General features: G+C 44.3%; 1 protein-coding gene across 2 annotated transcripts in view; it reads left to right on the forward strand.

The window, feature by feature from the left end:
• PITRM1 (pitrilysin metallopeptidase 1) overlaps positions 1 to 17,287 on the forward strand; it is a 31,494-nt gene that overhangs the window by 2,691 nt on the left and 11,516 nt on the right. For both annotated transcript variants that reach the window (XR_004043989.2, XM_030878320.2), the window contains exons 3-14: positions 1,664 to 1,770; positions 1,923 to 2,074; positions 2,624 to 2,738; positions 2,817 to 2,913; positions 3,573 to 3,733; positions 5,991 to 6,117; positions 6,370 to 6,458; positions 7,148 to 7,276; positions 7,863 to 7,976; positions 8,123 to 8,219; positions 8,733 to 8,867; positions 10,052 to 10,190. Coding sequence is in view for 1 of the 2 variants with exons in the window: in XM_030878320.2 (XP_030734180.2) it covers positions 1,664 to 1,770; positions 1,923 to 2,074; positions 2,624 to 2,738; positions 2,817 to 2,913; positions 3,573 to 3,733; positions 5,991 to 6,117; positions 6,370 to 6,458; positions 7,148 to 7,276; positions 7,863 to 7,976; positions 8,123 to 8,219; positions 8,733 to 8,867; positions 10,052 to 10,190 (1,462 nt within the window). In the remaining variant the exon portion in view is untranslated. The remainder of the gene's footprint in view (positions 1 to 1,663; positions 1,771 to 1,922; positions 2,075 to 2,623; positions 2,739 to 2,816; positions 2,914 to 3,572; positions 3,734 to 5,990; positions 6,118 to 6,369; positions 6,459 to 7,147; positions 7,277 to 7,862; positions 7,977 to 8,122; positions 8,220 to 8,732; positions 8,868 to 10,051; positions 10,191 to 17,287) is intronic.

The following is a 17,287-nucleotide window of genomic DNA, read 5'->3' on the forward strand; positions in this document are numbered from 1 at the left end:
TCCAAACTTGGGCAAAATCTTTCTGGTTTTGAGCCACTTGGGTTTCAGGATTATAGAAAAGAGATTGTGGGCCTATAGGTACTTAAGTTTATGTAAAAATGGATTTTATTTTGTTATTGCTTTGTTTGGTTTAAACTTTCACATTGTTTTTTTCTTTAATGCTATAACTGAAAACAATGCACATCATATAATTGACTGGTTGCTGGTGTCACACTGTGCTTGACACTCTAATGAAAACAAAAGCAAGCAGCTCACAGTCAGAAGGACACGTGTGCAGCTTCAGGACAAGGAACAGCTTGCTGAGGTGCAGAGAGCAAGAGGAAGACGCAGGAGAGGGGGCTGCTGGGCGCTGGGTGGGGACGGGTTTGTAGAGCATGAGAGGAGAGCTGCCATCTGTCTCCAGGAAGTGGGAGCGGGCCCAGCGCAGGGGCAGGGAGTGTTCAAGGCAGGGTCCAGGAGCTTTGAGCCACTTAGAGGGGTTCATGGCTGTGGGAGAGAGCCCCTAAAGACTCCCGTTTAGGGGCCTTTTGTGAGGCCCCTAAAGACTTCTCAGGGGACTTGGGATTTCTAATACAGTTGTGGTTAATAATGCCTTGTTCAGAGGCTGATTCTTTTCCTTTATGTTTCAAGTTTTGTAGAAACTTACTTATGATAAGCTATCAGAAACTTAGTTTATGATAAGCTGTCATGCTTTTTAGAAACAGTTACTGTGAAAGCTGTTTATGAGGCAGACTGGTTTTAAATTCATTGATCGCATCTTATAAAGTATAGTTGTGAACTCTGAGGTGTAAATGATTTTGAGACAAGTGATTTCATAGGTATAGCTTACGTGGGCATCAGTAGAGCACTTGAAGCACATAGCTTTTGTGGCAGGGCCCCCCAGAGCAGGCTCAGGACACCCGAGTTCTAATCTCTGCCCTGCCAGTAAGTTGTCAGCGAAGACAAGTCACTCTCACGGCTGTGTGGTGGTTACGATGATGCGGTGCTGCGGTTGAAGGAGAGGGGCCTTGACACATTTGCTTTAGTACCAAGGACAGTGGAAGTTACGGAAGCACGCCCGCACACACAACCTCTACCAGGGGTGAGAACGGGTTTGCCTCTGTGGGGAGTGATCTGTACCCTCATGGACCCTCCCACTAGGAACAAGTAACTGGTGATAGCCCCAGCTCACCCAGGAACTCAAACCAGTAGAAGCAAAGTTTAGTCCCAAGAGCATCCTTCAGCTGCCCCAGGCTCAGGTCCATCCCCGTGTTTACCTCCTGGCAGGGCTGTTCTGAGCACCCCCGGAGATGAAGTGTGCAAGAGACACCACAGACATTCCAGGCGAAAGCCTGATCTCCTTCGGGGCAGCCTGGTGTGACGGAAGGGGTCTCAATCCAGGCTCTGTGGTCTTAGCAAACTGTCTCATCACCCTGATGGGGTGGGAATGCTTGCTTCCCAGCGTTACCTGTGGCGCAGTCAAGAAATCCCTAGCCAACAGTGAGCATTGAGGAGAGAAGGTGTGCCTTGTACTCAGCCCCGGGTCCTGTCTTCCTGGTCTGTGGGCTCTGGACGTGGTGGTTCCTGCCAGTACTGCCTTAGCCTCAGGCAGGTGAGCTGGTCCTGCAGCCCTGGATGCCTTCCCAGCCGAGTTGAGTTCTTCCTGTTTTCCTTGTTGGTTCAGGTAACATCTGTTCCTGAGCTGTCCCTGACCGCCGTGAAACTCAGCCATGACAGCACGGGAGCACAGCACTTGCACCTGGCCAGAGAGGACAGAAATAACCTGTTCAGGTGTGTGCTGCGTCCTGAGGTCACGATCCGGATGCTCTGCTTGGAGCATCTCCTGCACCTTCAGCAGTTTAACAGGGAGAGTAGAGGAGTTTCCCTCCTCCGCTCCCCACGGCCAGGCGGTGGCTGACCAGGTGTGGACCCTGTCCCCGCAGTGTGCAGTTCCGCACCACCCCCATGGACAGCAGCGGTGCCCCGCACGTCCTGGAGCACACGGTCCTGTGCGGCTCTCAGAGGTACCCCTGCCGGGACCCCTTCTTCAAGATGCTGAACAGGTCGCTGTCTACGTTCATGAACGCCTTCACGGGTGAGACGCGGTCTCGGGACACAGCCCTGCCTTCCCGCAGTTTCTGAGATGGCGGGAGGGGGTGGGGTGTTGGCACTCAGGAGACTGGGGTAGATTTCCCATTCCCTGTCTGGAGGACGTTAGAAGCTTAATCATTTGGGAAAGCCAAATTGTGGTTGATTATAAAACCTGGAGTTTTAGGAAAAATGTGTCTGAGTTTTGTCTGGAAAAGGTGACAGCCATTTTCTTTGGGAAGTAATGTTATAAAGCTCGGCCTCTGGAGCTTAGGTTAGCGGTGATGGTGCTGGTGTCTGGGTGGTGACTGCAGGAAGCTGGGCAGTGACGGACTGGCGACGGGGGCGGCTGGGCACACACAGTGGGCGCTCCGTGGGCCAGGCCGTCCTCTGGGCCCGCGGTGACCCCGGCGCCAGACCTGCCCCCCAGAGTGGGCGCTGCTGCCTCTGTGCCCCTGCCAGGTCAGGCCTGCCGTGAGGCTGAGACGGGGCTGAGGTGGAGGAGTCCTGCGGGAACTACTGCTGTATTTAAAATCGCCCTCTTCATTGTGTCCAGCTAGTGATTACACCCTGTACCCATTTTCCACACAAAACCCCAAGGACTTCCGGAACCTCCTATCCGTGTATTTGGACGCAGCCTTCTTTCCCTGCTTACGGGAACTGGATTTCTGGTATGTTGTGATTGGTTAATTGATCTTTACCTTAGTGATAGAGTCACCGTCCCCATGTAATTGTTTGCTACTCTTTAGGCAGGAAGGATGGCGACTAGAACATGAGGATCCCAATGACCCCCAGACGCCGCTGGTCTTTAAAGGAGTCGTCTTTAACGAAATGAAGGGAGCGTTTGTGAGTGTTTTCCTTTTTCATGTTGGGCTAAATTATCTTACTGTATAAAGTGTTGAAGTACAAATAGGCTCGGTAGCTAGTTGGCGTCATGCCATGTCCCAGTTTTCTCACTATGAGAACTGGAATTAGCGGGCACAGTGCTGTGAGCAGGGACCGCAGGACGGTGAGCTGGACAGCAGTTCCCAGCTGTGGTGTGGGAGCCACTGTGACCTGTGACCTGCAGGGCGTCAGCCAGGTGAAGACCGCGTTTCTGACGATCCCGAGACCGTGTCTTTTCCACTCTCTCTTGCCCGAGTGTATGGTGGAGTTTACAGATCTAATTACATATCAAGTTATTGGTAAAGACCACTGCATAAAGGGAATGTCTCAGTAAGGCGGGTCGCGGGGTTTTTTGGCTCCCGGTGCGTGTAAAAGTTATGTGTACACTTTACTGTAGGGCTTAAAAGTGTGCGGTAGCACCACGCCTGAAAAAACCATACATAGCTTAATTAACATCACTTCATGGCTGAAAGATGCATCGGTGGGCGTCCTCATGTACCACGAGAACAGTTGTCCTTGCGGGATGTTGGTGGGTGTGCTCCCAGGACGTGGCTCATTTGTTGAATTACACGAACAGTGCCTGCGTTGGTTTTCACGTACACGTGTACTTTTACTTGAAGACAGATAACGAGAGGATGTTCTCGCAGCACGTTCAGAGCCACCTGCTTCCCGACCACACATACTCAGTGGTCTCTGGAGGGGACCCCTTGTGCATCCCGGACCTCACGTGGGAGCAGCTCAGACAGTTCCACGCCACACACTACCACCCCAGCAACGCCAGGTGACTGCCTTGTGAAGCTCGGTGCCAGGTGTTTGCTTTCCTTGCACTGTCATGCTTTTCTCCAGTTCGGCTTGGAAAGGTTTGCTTAATAATGTGTGCGTTTAGACACTCCTTCGGGTCTGCAGCGGTAACTCTCACACGCCCAGCAAGGTGAGGGCCTGGCCTGCCCGCCTGCCTCCTCTGCAGCTCAGCTTTGTGCTGAGGGGGTGACAGGGGAGGCTGGCAGGTCCTCCTTGCAGGCTGACATGGGCCCTGGAGAGGTGCCCCCAAAGTGGCAGCTGCATCAGTAAACCTCAGAGATTTACTTCCTATTAGATTGCTTGTGTAAGATACTGTTAATAATAAAACGCTAATAGCCGTGTTTGCAAATACATTAAGCGTTCATGTAAAGTCATACTTGCAAGATTATTTTAAGTGCAAAATTTTAAAATTTAAATTATGAAAAGTCTAAAGCATCCAGGAGAGTGTAAAGAGTAGAACAACGAACTCTGTACACTTAGCACGTAGCTTCATCCTTTGGACGTGTACATAGGTATACGTAGATACATGCAGATATGTTCGAGGATGTTCTTTTACATAAGATAATAGCATTTTCACGTTTAACAAAATAAAAAATAATTGATTAAAACTGATTAAAACCACCTATACCTCAGCCCAAATTGATTTTCCAGTTGTCCCTGAAATGTTTGATCAGAGGAGGCCCACAAACTGCCTTTCCCTGCCGTGTCTCCTAAGCACCCTTTCTAGTGGGACAATGCCCCCTCCTCATTCTCATGGACCAGTTGAAGACGTTAGGCCAGGCCCCCTCTTGACTTTCTCGCCTTCTGGGGTGTCTCGCCGCTTCTCTGGTATTGGCGGACGTGCTTCTGCGTTTCCTGAGAGCTGGACGTGGGTCCATAGACTGCCTGCACCCTCGTAGGTGATGCCTGCATGCCTGCGGCACCCAGCGGGGATGCCAGGGCTGGTGGGATGGTGATGGCGACCTCGCTCCACTGAAAGCCCGCTCCCCCTGCGGACCCAGGCCGTCTGCTGGGGTGGCGTGCTGGCCCCAAGAATATTCACACTCCTCACGGCCTGGGAGTGGCTCTCATGTTCAGTGATAATTGTTGCCTGGAGCAGTTCCTGTGATAGGATTTGCAAATTTTCTAAAGAATTCTGTAATTTCTTCTATATTTATTGGCTGGGTTTCTGTAAAGAAGAATTTACCCTGAAGTACTGTTCTCTCGGGAAAGGCGGTGGGTGGGCAGTGGGAGTGAGGTTTCCCTTGGCTGTCCAGTTTTGGGGGCTGGCACTCCTCCAGTGACGACAGAAAGGACTTTTTTTTAGTCTTGTTTGAATTATTTCATTTTTTAAAATATTATTACAACCTCATGGAAACGTTTTCATATATGTGTATATTTAAGGTGTGATCAAGTGAAATTAAAATAAATTTTTTTAATGCTCAAATTTGCCCCACTGTGGCCTAAGGAAGTTCCTTGACAGTCATCCTGTCTTTCTGAAGGTCTTTAGTCTTCAGTAACTTCACTGATTTCTGCCCCAGCCCCAAATCCAGGCTCATCCTGCCCCCAGTCCATAGCTGGCCTTTTTTCGGGGAGTTCTGGAGCTAAATGCAGACGGGCATATAGAGACTGTGTTTAGATGGCACCGGGGGTGCTTGTTGCCCTGGATTATCACATTCTATATTCCGAGTGGGAGATGTGACGGGATCTTGAGGATGCTACTTCCCTAGCCCTTAAGCGTAGCTCACACAGCATTCTGTTACAAAGATGAAGTCTGTCATTGTCTTCTTTATCCCCGATGAATAATATGTTGTCTTAAAAACATGTGTGACCTGAAACTTGTAGCCTAAATTTGAAGTTTGTGAATTAAATTTTGTTTGGTAGTCTTAGGTGGATTATTGTGTTACTGTAGCTAAGGTCTTAAGTATGTTAATGTGCAACTTATTTGGTTTTTGAAACACCTTTAATAGTAGATTCAAAATGAAGAGCAATTTTTGCCAGAGTACATTTAATTAATACCTTTTGTACAGTTTGTGTTTTGTTTGAACCATATCTTGTAAAAAGAGCAAAAGCCTCTTCAGTGTTTGTGGTTAAATTAAGTGAAAAAAGGTGTTCCTGTGTGAAGTTCACTTCAGCCTGGAAATTGGCTTGTTATCGGCTGTCATGTCCTGCACACCCTCCAGTTCATACAAAGCCGTCTGTGTTGATTTCTAATCTTTTAACCTAAAATAAACTAAGGTATTCTCTCAAAATTTCAGGTTCTTCACTTATGGTAATTTTCCGCTAGAACAGCATCTGAAACAAATTCATGAAGAAGCACTGAGTAAATTTCAGAGAATCAAGCCACATACCACAGTGCCAGCCCAGAAGCCTTGGGATAAGCCTGTAAGTGCCGGGTCCAGAGTCATAAGTGTCACCAGGCCTGTGAGATACATGCTACGGAGGCACGGGCATATGTTAATAGGGTTTTCAGATGCCGTGGACTGTGCTGTGTACGTAACAGCTTCTCAAGCCTGAAGAGCAGTTACTTGTTTGGGAGGAAAGTTAATCTAGTGAAAAGTATCCTGTGGACCGTTTTATACATCAGGTAACCTGTGCTTGGTTGAACCCCTTCACACACGCTCTGTCCTCTTCCAGAGGGAGTTCCAGATCACGTGTGCCCCGGACTCGCTGGCCGCGGGCTCCTCAGAGCAGACGACCATCAGTGTCAGCTTCCTCCTGCCAGAGTGAGTGTGCTCACGCTGCTGACCCAGTGGGGACGGGGTAGCTGGGAGGTCGGGGGCGGGGGACGCTCCACTTGGGCGTAAGTGAGTGGACAGTAAGAATTCAGGAGTCCAGCAGTGTTAGCTGTGGGGTGTTTTTAACAACGTCTGGGATGGTTTGGGTTTAGTGTTGGGGGTCGGGGATGCCTCTGTGTGTGAGAAGAGCACTGTGAACTGTGGCCTTGAAAGAACATTTGTTCACACGAGACTAATCCCAGAGGCCTGGGCCCGCAGGGTGTGTGGGCAGGAAGGGGTCCTGTCTGTGTCTGCCCTCTGCAGCTGCACAGCCTGACCGAATGGCCCCGTTTCCTGTGTGTCTCTCATCTGCGTGTGGGCGGTGCGGTTATACTGAAACAGTGCATGTCAGAGTGCTGGGCACCCTGTTGTATGATAGCGTGCGATGTGCAGCTCTGTTAGCCTCAGGGTTTGGGAGCCCCAGAATCCCAGCATATGAGAGCTTTGAATATCAAAAAATACTCTCTTTACCCGTGTAACTGTTAAAATAGAAGTTGAAATGCAAGAATTTCTAGTAGAATTTCAGTTTTTGGGGGAAATAAGTGTCAATTTATTAGTGATTTTAATAATTTTGAAAACATTTATAAGGGCCAACCGTTTCCCTTTTTTTCTCCCCCCTCCCGTGTTTATAAATGAAGCATCACTGACACATTTGAAGCCTTCACGTTGAGCCTTCTGTCTTCACTCTTGATCAGTGGCCCCAACTCGCCCTTCTACAAAGCCCTCATTGAATCTGGACTCGGCACAGACTTTTCCCCTGACGTTGGGTACGTTTTATTATCAGATCAGATCATTAGTCCACGATAGGGGCAATTTTGACATCTCACAATGTCTGGACACATTTTAGGTTGTCACAACTGGCAGCTCATGGGCGGGGATCAGGGGTGTAGATGCTCCACATTCCATAGTCACAGGACGGCCCTCTTCCCGCCCCAGCTATGGTTCCAGGACAAGCTGTTTGTGTCCCCTGCAGGGGACATTTGGCAAAAAAACCCAAACAAAACCCAACAAGGTAGCTCTTCCAAGATCTCAGAATGGCATACTGCTGCCTGTTTTAAAAATCAGGCCATTAAATATTCTTTGAAATCTTAAGATTTTGTTAAAACTCTCTAGATTTATTCTGCTTTAAATCTAAAATTTAAATTGTGATTTTTAGAAATGTTAAAAGGACATGAATGTAAATGTGACTAGTTGTATCTGAGCAGCAAATACCCGAGGATGCTGCTTTACTGGCTTTCTCATGGGGGAGTCCTTGCCTGTGTCCTGTAGAGGATTTGATCTCAGTAAAGCATCTTATAAACGAGTGATGGAGGCTGTACAGATTCTAACGCATTACCTGCTTTTGTATCCCAGGTACAATGGCTGCACACGGGAGGCCTACTTCAGCGTGGGCCTGCAGGGTATCGCAGAGAAGGACATTCGGACAGTCCAGGACCTCGTGGATAGGACACTGGATGACATCATCGAGTACGTGAGGTGTCTGGGGCTGGGCTGAAGTGCCCCCTCCTGAGTGTAGGGGGCACTTTACGTCACAGAACACATACTCCTTCATGGGAGCTGCCTTGTTCAGAAACATGGATTTCTTAACATCTGAGTTCTTGGTGTTTCTATAGGAAAGGATTTGAAGATGATCGAATCGAAGCCTTACTTCATAAAATTGAGATACAGATGAAGCACCAGTCTGTCAGCTTTGGACTCGCCCTGACGTCTGTGTGTATTGCTCAAATGCCTCATTTCTCTTTTTTTGTTACCTTTATAATTAGTGGTTCTCGAAAATACAGATTGTTATTCACAGCACCTTTCATTTGAACCTTGAAAGTTAACGGTGTTTCAGATCGGATATAAAATTACTGTTAATTTTAGTAATACGTTGCTTGTCTTTTTACTAGCTTAATTCATTAGCTTTCCGATGTCTTATTTTTTAATAGATTTATGCAGAGTGCTTTAAACGGATAGGGATTTATGATAACTATTAGTAATTATATTTTCCAAAAAGTAATTTTTGAACCTGTGCTTTTTAATTTGTTAGGAAAAAAACTCACATAAAATGAGTTTAGTTTTCCTTCTTCTAGCCAAAGAATGACTTAATTTTTGTCATGAACAGTCATCTGTGATATTTTTAAATATAGAAACTGAGTCTTAATGAAAAGGCAGGCTTGGATGTTGGCTGAACCGACGCAGAGTTCACAGGTAACGTGCCACATGTTGTGACCCCCGTTGCAGTACGTAGCTTCCTGCTGGAATCACGACGGGGACCCCGTGGAGCTCCTCAAGCTCGGGAGTCAGGTGGCCCAGTTCCGGAAGTGCCTGGAGGAAAATCCAAAATTTTTGCAAGAAAAAGTAAAACAGTATTTTAAGGTAAGAAACTTGGAGGATTTATATCTGTAGTTTTGAAGTGGAATTTTATAACAATGAAGGGAACATTAGGAATATAATTTACATTGTGTAAGTCCATTTCTGCTAATAGGTGACATAATTTCTTACTTACTAATTAAAATTGTAAATGGTCATATTAGCTTTAAAAATTCAATTTTCCAGATTCTTAGGCAGGTTGGTTTTTATATGAATATGTGCATGTGTTTTTTTACATGTGAATTGTGTAGGTATGTGTATAACAAAACATCTGCCTGTGTTTTTGTCGTGTTTTGGTAATAGGATATATAGAATACGAGAAGAGTCGCCTAAAAGTGTAAATGTTCTGGTTGTTTTTACCAAGGCGTCTTCTGGTGCTCGCTTGTTTGTCTCCACAGATTTGTGGGCTTTTGTGCTTGGTGTGTGTTCCTTGGTGGATGGTCATTAATAGGACAGAATGTCATCTACCTCCCTTTCCCCGGGGGGTGGGGGAACGACACCGTCCTGCCATGAGTGGGAGCCACGTTCCTGTGCACCAGCATTTGGGACCATTCAGCCAGCAGTCTCTCTTGAGTTACGAGTTATTTTGCATGAGGTGCTTGTCGTGCTGTACTTCTCCCACTCTGTGTAGTGTCACAGGTGAACCTTTTGCGTGCGTGTGTTTCTAGTGGCTGCGTAAATCGGGCACATTAAGTCACCTAACATTTATTTTCACGTTAGGGCAACATCTGTTTTGTCCTCATAATTTATAAAAATACTGAGTGCAGAATTTAGTCCCAGCCTTTGAGAAGTTAACAGTATAATGAAGACTAGGTAAAAATTAAATTACTTCATTGTACGTTATTTTCGATTTAGACTAAAGCCAAAGGTTTATAATATTAAAAAGTGCAAGCGGTTTCTTTGTACAACCAACGTGTAAAGGGAATGTTGAATGTCAACGCGTTTGTGGTTAAGACGTAGTAACCACAGTGGTCATGTCACAGCACCGGCCTGTGTGGAGTACGTGGTCCCCGCAGAGCACATGGACCTCGAGGATTGCGTGTGGACCTCAAGGATTGCGTGTGGCGCACAGGCTTTCCGCACACAGCCCTTCGGGGCGAGTTCTGTCGTCGTGACTGTGTGAAACGGGCGAGGCTGGCTTGGTGCTGGACATGATAAAATCTTGTTTTAATTTGGCTTTTTTGTTGCAGAATAATCAGCATAAGTTGACTTTATCAATGAAACCAGACGACAAGTATTCCGAGAAACAAATGCAGCTGGAAGCAGAAAAACTGAAGCAAAAGGTCAACTCTCTTTCCCCGGAAGACAAGCAGCAGATCTATGAAAAAGGTCAGGCCTGGTAATTCCCTCGCCTTCGCCCAACCCCACTGTGCTGTTTAGGGATAAGTGTCGTTTCAGCCAACAATCCTCTGTTGGGTGCCTATGGAGTTCTCTGTTTGGTGCAGTGGGTTCAACCCCAGTAGGATTGACCCTGTTTTTAGAAAATCCACCCTGTGATTCAGCAGGAAAGGCAGGCATACTGGAAGAGAGGTGGCTTTATAAGGTTTATGCATTCACAGATTTTACAAATGCCTTTTCTATACCAGGGGCTGTAATAGGCCACTAAATGTGTGTTGTGCTGCAGTACATAGTTAACTGCAAACGGGCCCTGTGGACAGTGTGAGCTGTGGGTTCAGGAGAGGCAGGTCTCGGGGGCGACACAGGCCTTGAGCTTCTCATGGAACCCCCCACCCCGGTCCCTGTGGTGCAGGCGCTATGAGCACAGAAACGGGTCTGTGGTATCTTCCAGTGCTAACCTGCACTGCCTGTAAAGCCCGGTGGTCCTACTCCTGAGCGTTTACCCAAGAGAAGTGAAAGCATCGGTCCACACAGAACTTGAGCCAGCCTCATTTCCACCCACGTGGTGTCCACACAGGGAAATACTGTGAAATATCCACACAGTGAAATGCTGCTCAGCCATAAAGGGGACCAAAATACTGATACACTCAATATCCGTGAGTCGCAAAGCATTGTGCTAAGTGAAGTTAGGGGCACAAAGGAACACCTGTGGAACAGGTTCATTTACTTGAAGCCCTAGAAATGGCGATGCTCTAGTGCCAGAGGCTGGTGAGTCCAGGAGCACAGCAGGGATCACCTGCGGGGAACCTTCTGGGGGTGGCGGCACCTTCCGTATCGTGATACCTTTGTCAGAATCCATTGGGTTGTATCTTTAAAGTTGTGAATTTTATCATATGAGACTTTATATTAATGAAGTCTATTAATATATATATATGCATACACACAGTGCACACAAATACATATACACCCCCCAACCCCCCCTGCTGAAAAAAAAAAAGTTGGCTGGGATTACATGAATTTATCAGGCTTGTCAGGAGGTGGATTTGACTTTAAGTGAAAAGTAATTCCATTTGATCATGCTAAGTTGGAGGTGATATAATTTTGTAAAGACAATGTCAACTTATAACCTATTTATAATCTCTGAATTCTTTAGACATACAAAGAGTTAGTTACTTTAAGCTCTTGCATAAATTTTTTTTTTAATTGAAGTATAGTTGATTTACAATGTTGTGTTAGTTTCTGGTGTACAGCAAAGTGATTCAGATATAGCTATAGATTCTTTTTCAGACTTTTTTCCATTATAGTTTATTATAAAATATTATTTTTTATACAGCAGGTTCTTATTAGTTATCCATTTTATACATATTGGTGTACATATGTCAATCCCAATCTCCCAGTTCGTCACGTCACTCCATACCCCTCTGCCACATTCGCACCTTGGTGTCCATACGTTTGTTCTCCACATCTGTGTCTCTATTTCTTCCCTGCAAACTGGTTCATCTGTACCATTTTTCTAGGCTCCACATATATGCGTTAATATACAGTATTTGTTTTTCTCTTTCTGACTGACTTCACTCTGTATGACAGTCTCTAGATCCCTCCACGTCTCTACAGATTTCGTTCCTTTTTATGGCTGAGTAATACTCCATTGTATATGTGCACCACATCTTCTTTATCCATTTGTCTGTCGACGGGCATTTAGGTTGCTTCCATGACCTGGCTATTGTAAATAGTGCTGCAATGCACATTGGGGTGCATGTGTCTTTTTGAATTATGGTTTTCTCTAGGTATATGCCTAGTAGTGGGATTGCTGGGTCATATGGTAATTCTATTTTTAGTTTTTTAAGGAACCTCCATACTGTTCTCCATTGTGGCTGTATCAATTTACATTTCCACCAACAGTTCAAGAGGGTTTGCTTTTCTCCACACCCTCTCCAGCATTTGTTGTTCGTAGATTTTCTGATGATGCCCATTCTAACTGGTGTGAGGTGATAATGTCACTGTAGTTTTGATTTGCATTTCTCTAATAATTAGTGATGTTGAGCAGCTTTTCATGTGCTTCTTGGCCATCTGTATATCTTCTTTGGAGAAATGTCTATGTAGGTCTTCTGCCCATTTTTGGATTGGGTTGTTTGTTTCTTTAATATTGAGTTGCATGAGCTATTTATATATTTTGGAGATTAATCCTTTGTCCGTTGATTCGTTTGCAAATATTTTCTCCCATTCTGAGGGTTTTCTTTTCATCTTGTTTGCAGTTTCCTTTGCTTTCCAAAAGCTTTTAAGTTTCATTAGGTCTCCTTTCTTTTTGTTTTTATTTCCTTTACTCTAGGAGCTGCATCAAAAAAGATCTTGCTGTGATTTATGTCAAAGAGTGTTCTTCCTATGTTTTCCTCTAAGAGTTTTAAGTGTCCAGTCTTACATTTAGGTCTCTAATCCATTTTGAGTTTATTTTTGTGTATGGTGTTAGAGAGTGTCCTAATTTCATTCTTTTACATGTAGCTCTCCAGTTTTCCCAGCACCACTTATTGAAGAGACTGTCTTTTCTCCATTGTATATCCTTGCCTCCTTTGTCATAGAATAGTTGACCATAGGTGCGTGGGTTTGCCTCTGGGCTTTCTATTCTGTTTCATTGATCTGTATTTCTGTTTTTGTGCCAGTACCGTATAGTCTTGATTACTGTAGCTTCTTAGTATAGTCTGAAGTCAGGGAGTCTGATTCCTCCAGCTCCGTTTTTTTCCCTCAAGACTGCTTTGGCTATTCACGGTCTTTTGTATCTCCGTACAAATTTTAAGATTTTTTATTCTAGTTCTGTAAAAAAAAAAAAAAAAGCCATTGGTAGTTTGATAGGGATTGCATTGAATCTGTAGATTGCTTTGGGTAGTATAGTCATTTTCACAATATTGATTCTTCCATTCCAAGAACATGGTATATCCCTCCATCCCTCCATGGTATATCCCTCCACTAAACTAAAGTTTTGTGTCATTTTTAATTTCTTTCATCAGTGTCTTACAGTTTCCTGCATACAGGTCTTTTGTCTCCCTAGGTAGGTTTATTCCTGGGTATTTTATTCTTTTTGTTGCAATGGTAAATGGGAGTGTTTCCTTAATTTCTCTTTGCCATTTTTCATCTTTAGTGTATACAAATGCAAGAGACTTCTGTGCATTAATTTTGTATCCTGCAACTTTACCAGATTCATTGATTAGCTCTAGTAGTTTTCTGGTGGCATCTTTAGGATTCTCTGTGTAGAGTATCATGTCATCTACAAACAGTGACAGTTTTACTTCTTCTTTTCCAATTTGTATTCCTTTTATTTCTTTTACTTCTCTGACTGCCATGGCTAGGACTTCCAAAACTATGTTGAATAATAGTGGCGAGAGTGGACATCCTTCCTTGTCTTGTTCCTGATCTTAGAGGAGATGCTTTCAGGTTTTCACCATTGAGAATGATGTTTGCTGTAGGTTTGTCACATATGGCCTTAATTATGTTGAGGTAGGTTCCCTCTATGCCCACTTTCTGGAGAGTTTTTTTTTATCATAAATGGGTGTTGAATTTTGTCAGAAGCTTTTTCTGCATCTATTGAGATGATCATATGGTTTTTATTCTTCAATTTGTTAATATGGTGTATCACATTGATTGATTTGCATGTATTGAGGAATCCTTGCGTCCCTGGGATAAATCCCACTTGATCATGGTGTATGATCCTTTTAATGTGTTGTTGGATTCTGTTTCCTAGTATTTTGTGAGGAATTTTGCATCTATATTCATCAGTGATACTAGCCTGTAATTCTATTTTTTTGTAGTATCTTTGCCCGGTTTTGCTATCAGGGTGGTGGTGGCCTCATAGAATGAGTTTGGGAGTGTTCCTTCCTCTGCAGTGTATTGGAAGTTTGAGAAGGATGGGTGTTAGCTCTTCTCTAAATGTTTGGTAGAATTCACCTGTGAAGGCATCTGGTCCTGGACTTCTGTTTGTTGGAAGATTTTTAATCACAGTTTCAATTTCATTACTTGTGATTGGTCTGTTGATATTTTCTTTTTCTTCCTGCTTCAGTCTTGGAAGGTTATACCTTTCTAAGAATTTGTCTGTTTCTTCTAGGCTGTCCATTTTATTGGCATAGAGTTGCTTGTAGTAGTCTCTTAGGATGCTTTGTATTTTTGCGGTGTCTGTTGTGACTTCTCCTTTTCATTTCTAATTTTATTGATTTGAGTCCTCTCCCTCTTTTTCTTGATGAGTCTAGCTAATGGTTTGTCAATTTTGTTTATCTTCTCAAAGAACAGCTTTTAGTTTTATTGATCTTTGCTATTGTTTTTGCTGTTTCCTTTAGGTGTAACGTTAGATGGTGTTTTTGAAATTTTTCTTGTTTCCTGAGGTAAGCTTGTATTGCTATAAACTTCCTTCTTAGAACTGCTTTTGCTGCATCTCATAGGTTTTGGCTCATTGTGTTTTCGTCGTAATTTCTCTCTAGGCATTTTTTGATTTCCTCTTTGATTTCTTCAGTGATCTCTTGGTTATTTAGTAACATATTGTTTAACCTCCATGTGTTTGTGTTTTTTATGGTTTTGTTCCCTGAAATTGATCTCTAACCTCATAGCGTTGTGGTCAGAAAAGATGCTTGATATGATTTCAATTTTCTTAAATTTACTGAGGCTTGATTTGTGACCCAAGATGTGATCTATCCTGGAGAATGTTGCATGCGCACTTGAGAAGAAAGTGTAATCTGCTGTTGGATGGACTGTACTATAAATATCAATTAAATCTATCTGGTCTATTGTGTCATTTTAAGCTCATGTTCCTTATTAATTTTCTGTTTGGATGATCTGTCCGTTGGGGTAAGTGAGGTGTTAAAGTCCCCCACTATTATTGTGTTACTGTCGATTTCCTCTTTTAATTAGCAGTTGCCTTATGTGTTGAGGTCCTCCTATGTTGGGTGCATATATATTTCTAATTATTATGTCTTCTTGGATTGATCCCTTGATCATTATGTAGAGTCCTTCTTTGTCTCTTGTAATATTCTTTATTTCAAAGTCTGTTTTATCTGATATGAGTATTGCTACTCCAGCTTTCTTTTGATTTCCATTTGCATGGAATATCTTTTTCCATCCCCTCACTTTCAGTCTTTATGTGTCCCTGGGTCTGAAGTGGGTCTCTTGTAGACAGCATATATATGTGTCTTGTTTTTGTATCCATTCAGCGAGCGTGTGTCTTTTGCTTGGAGCATTTAGTCCATTCACTTTTAAGGTAATTATCGATATGTATGTTCCTATGACCATTTTCTTAATTGTTTTGGGGTTTTTTTTGTAGATCCTTTTCTTCTCTTGTGTTTCCCACTTAGAGAAGTTCCTTTAGCATTTGTTGTAGAGCTGGTTTGGTGGTGCTGAATTCTCTTAGCTTTTGCTTGTCTCTAAAGCTTTTGATTTCTCCATTGAATCTGAATGAGATCCTTGCCGGGTAGAGTAACCTTGGTTGTAGGTTCTTCCCTTTCATGACTTTAAATATATCATGCCACTGCCTTCTGGGTTGTAGAGTTTCTGCTGAGAAATCAGCTGTTAACCTTATGGGAGTTCCCTTGTATGTTATTTGTCGGTTTTTCCCTGTTGGTTTCAATAATTTTTCTTTGTCTTTAATTTTTGTCAATTTCATTACTATGTGTCTCGGTGTGTTTCTCCTTGGGTTTATCCTGCCTGGGACTCTCCGCACTTCCTGGACTTGGGTGGCCGTTTCCTTTCCCGTGTTAGGGAAGTTTCGACTATAATCTCTTCAGATATTTTCTCATGTCCTTTCTCTCTCTCCTCCTTCTGGGACCCCTATAATGCAAATGTTGTTGCATTTAATGTTGTCCCAGAGGCCTCTTAGGCTGTCTTTATTTCTTTTCATTCTTTTTTCTTTATTCTGTTCCTCGGCAGTGAATTCCACTATTCTGTCTTCCAGGTCACTTATCCGTTCTTCTGCCTCAGTTATTCTGCTATTGATTCCTTCCAGTGTAGTTTTCATTTCAGTTATTGTATTGTTCATCTGTTTGATCTTTAATTCTTCTAGGTGTTTTTTAAACATTTCTTGCATCTTCTCGATCTTTGTCTCCATTCTTTTTCCCAAGGTCCTGGATCATCTTCACTATCATTATTCTGAATTCTTTTTCTGGAAGGTTGCCTATCTCCACTTCATTTAGCTGTTTTTCTGGGGTTTTATCTTGTTCCTTCATCTGGTACATAGTCCTCTACCTTTTCATCTTGTCTGTCTTTCTGTGGATGTGGTTTTTGTTCCACAGGCTGCAGGATTGTAGTTCTTCTTGCTTCTGCTTTCTGCCCTCTGGTGAATGAGGCTATCTAGAGGCTTGTGCAAGTTTCCTGATGGGAGGGACTGGTGGTGAGTACTGCTGGCTGTTGCCCTGGTGTGCACAGCTCTGTAAAACTTTAATCTGCTTGTCTGCTGATGGGTGGGACTGGGTTCCCTCCCTGTTGGTTGTTTGGCCTGAGGCGACCCAACACTGGAGCCTGACCCAACACTGGAGCCTGCTGGCTCTTTGGTGGGGCTAATGGCAGACTCTGGGAGGGCTCACGCCAAGGAGTACTTACCAGAAATTCTGCTGCCAGTGTCCTTGTCCCCATGGTGAGACACAGCCATCGCCCGCCTCTGCAGGAGACCCTCCAACACTAGCAGGTAGGTCTGGTTCAGTCTCCTGTAGGGTCACTGCTCCTTCCCCTGGGTCCTGATGCACACACTACTTTGTGTGTGCCCTCCAAGAGTGGAGTCTCGTTTCTCCCAGTCCTGTCGAAGTCCTGCAGTCAAATCCTGCTAGCTTTCAAAGTCTGATTGTCTAGGAATTCCTCCTCCCGTTGCCAGACCCCCAGGTTGGGAAGCCTGACGTGGGGCTCAGAACCTTCACTCCAGTGGGTGGACTTCTGTGGTATAAGTGTTCTCCAGTCTGTGAGTCACCCACTTAGCAGTTATGGGATTTGATTTTACTGTGATTGCACCCCTCCTACCATTTCATTGTGACTTCTCCTTTGTCTTTGGATGTGGGGTATCTTTTTTGTTGAGTTCCAGGGTCTCCCTGTCAATGATTGTTCAGCAGTTAGTTGTGATTCCCGTG

This window comes from Globicephala melas, chromosome 2, assembly GCF_963455315.2.
Source record: "Globicephala melas chromosome 2, mGloMel1.2, whole genome shotgun sequence".
Lineage (NCBI taxonomy): Eukaryota > Metazoa > Chordata > Mammalia > Artiodactyla > Delphinidae > Globicephala > Globicephala melas.